The sequence below is a fragment of the Sphaerulina musiva genome (assembly GCF_000320565.1).
Source record: "Sphaerulina musiva SO2202 unplaced genomic scaffold SEPMUscaffold_30, whole genome shotgun sequence".
Lineage (NCBI taxonomy): Eukaryota > Fungi > Ascomycota > Dothideomycetes > Mycosphaerellales > Mycosphaerellaceae > Sphaerulina > Sphaerulina musiva.
The window spans coordinates 1-2,279 of NW_016017412.1; the positions used below are offsets into that span (position 1 = coordinate 1).

At 46.6% G+C, this 2,279-nt stretch overlaps 1 protein-coding gene across 1 annotated transcript; it reads left to right on the forward strand.

Moving 5' to 3' along the window:
- Positions 1 to 313: 313 nt before the first annotated feature.
- Positions 314 to 1,122, forward strand: SEPMUDRAFT_121756 (uncharacterized protein; the record flags this gene model as incomplete). The annotated part of the gene is made up of 7 exons (XM_016901720.1): positions 314 to 355; positions 414 to 536; positions 589 to 657; positions 713 to 767; positions 817 to 883; positions 934 to 1,002; positions 1,053 to 1,122. The coding sequence occupies 7 exons, from the start codon at positions 314 to 316 to the stop codon at positions 1,120 to 1,122; spliced, it is 495 nt and encodes a 164-aa protein (XP_016756011.1).
- Between the last annotated feature and the right edge of the window lie 1,157 nt (positions 1,123 to 2,279).

Consider the following 2,279-nt stretch of genomic DNA (forward strand, 5'->3'; position numbering starts at 1 on the left):
GCGTGTACACCTGACGCGCACTCGTTCTGAGGTACCCCGCGCGCGTCAGTTCTTGGCACGCACTCGAAAATAAAACACTGCACTCGTTTTCAAATCCACTAAGTTCTGTAAAATATCGACAAAGGTAAGTTTCTAACATTCCAATACTATTTCAGCACTGACATGGTAGTAGTACTACCACTACCACTACCACTACTACCACCACCACTACCACCACCACCACCACCACTACCACCACCACCACCACCACCACCACCACCACCACCACCACCACCACCACCACCCTCCTACCCCACCACCCTCCTACGCAGAAATGGATACTGTGTATGAATCCAAGGAATATAAGGCATACCAGGTAAGTACCTATCTACCGTTACGGTAACGTTACTGTAACGGTTCTAATAACTTTCTAGGCTGCTGTCGCGAGTAAGAATTGGGAGATTTTCCCGGCCTTTGAACCAGACGCAGCTGGCGAGTGTGTTGTCCACCATGGCGAGAACGTCTGTCGCCTCCAGCGAGGTGAAGGTATCTGTGGCGTAAGTTATACTATCTGTCAACCGTTACGGTAACGTTAGCTAACCATTCTAGAAAACCTACAATGGAATAAGCAAGACCACCAATCTCCGCTCCCATATCAAGGACCATGAGGGATATCGGGTAAGTTACCTAACTTACTTATATTTTGGGATCTCTTACTAATAAATGGTATTAGGCTAAGCCAGCCAAGAAGGGGACTGTGAGCCAGGCTGAGGTTGACAATACGCGCAGTGAGTATTGTTACCCTAACGGTTCTCTAACATTTACTAATTACCTTAGATTTCTTCGCCCACTTCCTCCAAGCCCCACCACCAGCGCCACTGCCAGCGCCAACCTCAACGCCAAAGTAAGTACCTTGATAGTACTATTATCCTAACGGTTGGCTAACAGTACTAGGTCCAAGAAGAAGGACAAGGCTTCCTCTGCCTCTGCCTCTGGCAGCCGCCCGCAGGGGGTAAACAAGAAGTAAGTTACCCTACTAACGTTACGGTACCATTCCGCTAATATTATTCTAGGAGCACCCCAAGTAAGCCCTCCAAGAAGTCTGGTATTAGTGCGCGTGAGCTTTCTGGCTTGCTTAATTAGACATTGTTTTTGTACCATTTGGTTATGACCCTTCGTAAGGAGGCAACACTTTAGTGTTGAGATCATAAGATCTGACCAAATGCTACGGTACTATTACGGCGTTGGTTCTGTAACATTAGGGGTCGGACTTCGATAATAACCTTTAGCGTAGGTGGCCGTACTAAGGCTATAGCACAAAAGTCTCAGTAAGTAGGGCCCTGGGGTAACGTTAAGATACTATTACGCTAATAGTTTATCTCTCTAGGCCATTGATCTACGACTCCGACGAGAGTAGCGATAGCGAGAGGCCGCTACGTCTCCAGAAAAAGCCGAAGATATTTAGTAATAAAGGCGCTGAGTCTCCAAAACCCCGACCGTACGTATACTATATAATAACCGTTTCGTAAATAGTACGGCTAATACTCTATAGTACTTCTAACAGGCCTGAGTCCCCGATTGAAATGTAAGTAATACTATTCGAGAAATGTTTAAATACTAATATAAAAAAAACTAGAAGTACGCAGTCGAGTAGTTCACTTCCATCAGAAAACGAGCAGCCTAGTAGGGAGCAGTAAGTCTCCTATTGTTATCGTAATAGTTCGCTACCATTACTAATCGGTGGGTAGCGAGAACAATATAGAGGGAGAGGATCTAGAGGATCCTATAGATCCAAATATCCAGTTTGCTATCGATTTCTTGAATAGTGGGCATACTGGCTCGTAAGTTCTAACTATTATCCTATTATTATAGTAACGTTAACATTTAGGTAGGACAAACATCGACGACATGGTCGATAAGATGGGCGACTCGGGAGGTGCGGGGCTGTCGGCGGGGTAAGTATACCTTCACCGTTATAGTATCGTTACGGTAACGTTTATCGTCTAGTAGAGAAAATGTCGACGACATGGTCGATGAGATGGGCGACTCGGGAGGTGCGGGGCTGTCGGCGGGGTAAGTACACCTTCACCGTTATAGTATCGTTACGGTAACGTTTATCGTCTAGTAGAGAAAATGTCGACGGCATGGTCGATAAGATGGGCGACTCGGGAGGTTCGGAGGTGTCGGCGGGGTAAGTATACCCTTACCGTTACAGTATCGTTACGGTAACGTTTATCTTCTAGTAGGGAGAATGACGCCATGGTCGATGAGATAGGCGACTCGGGAGGTGCGGAGGTGTC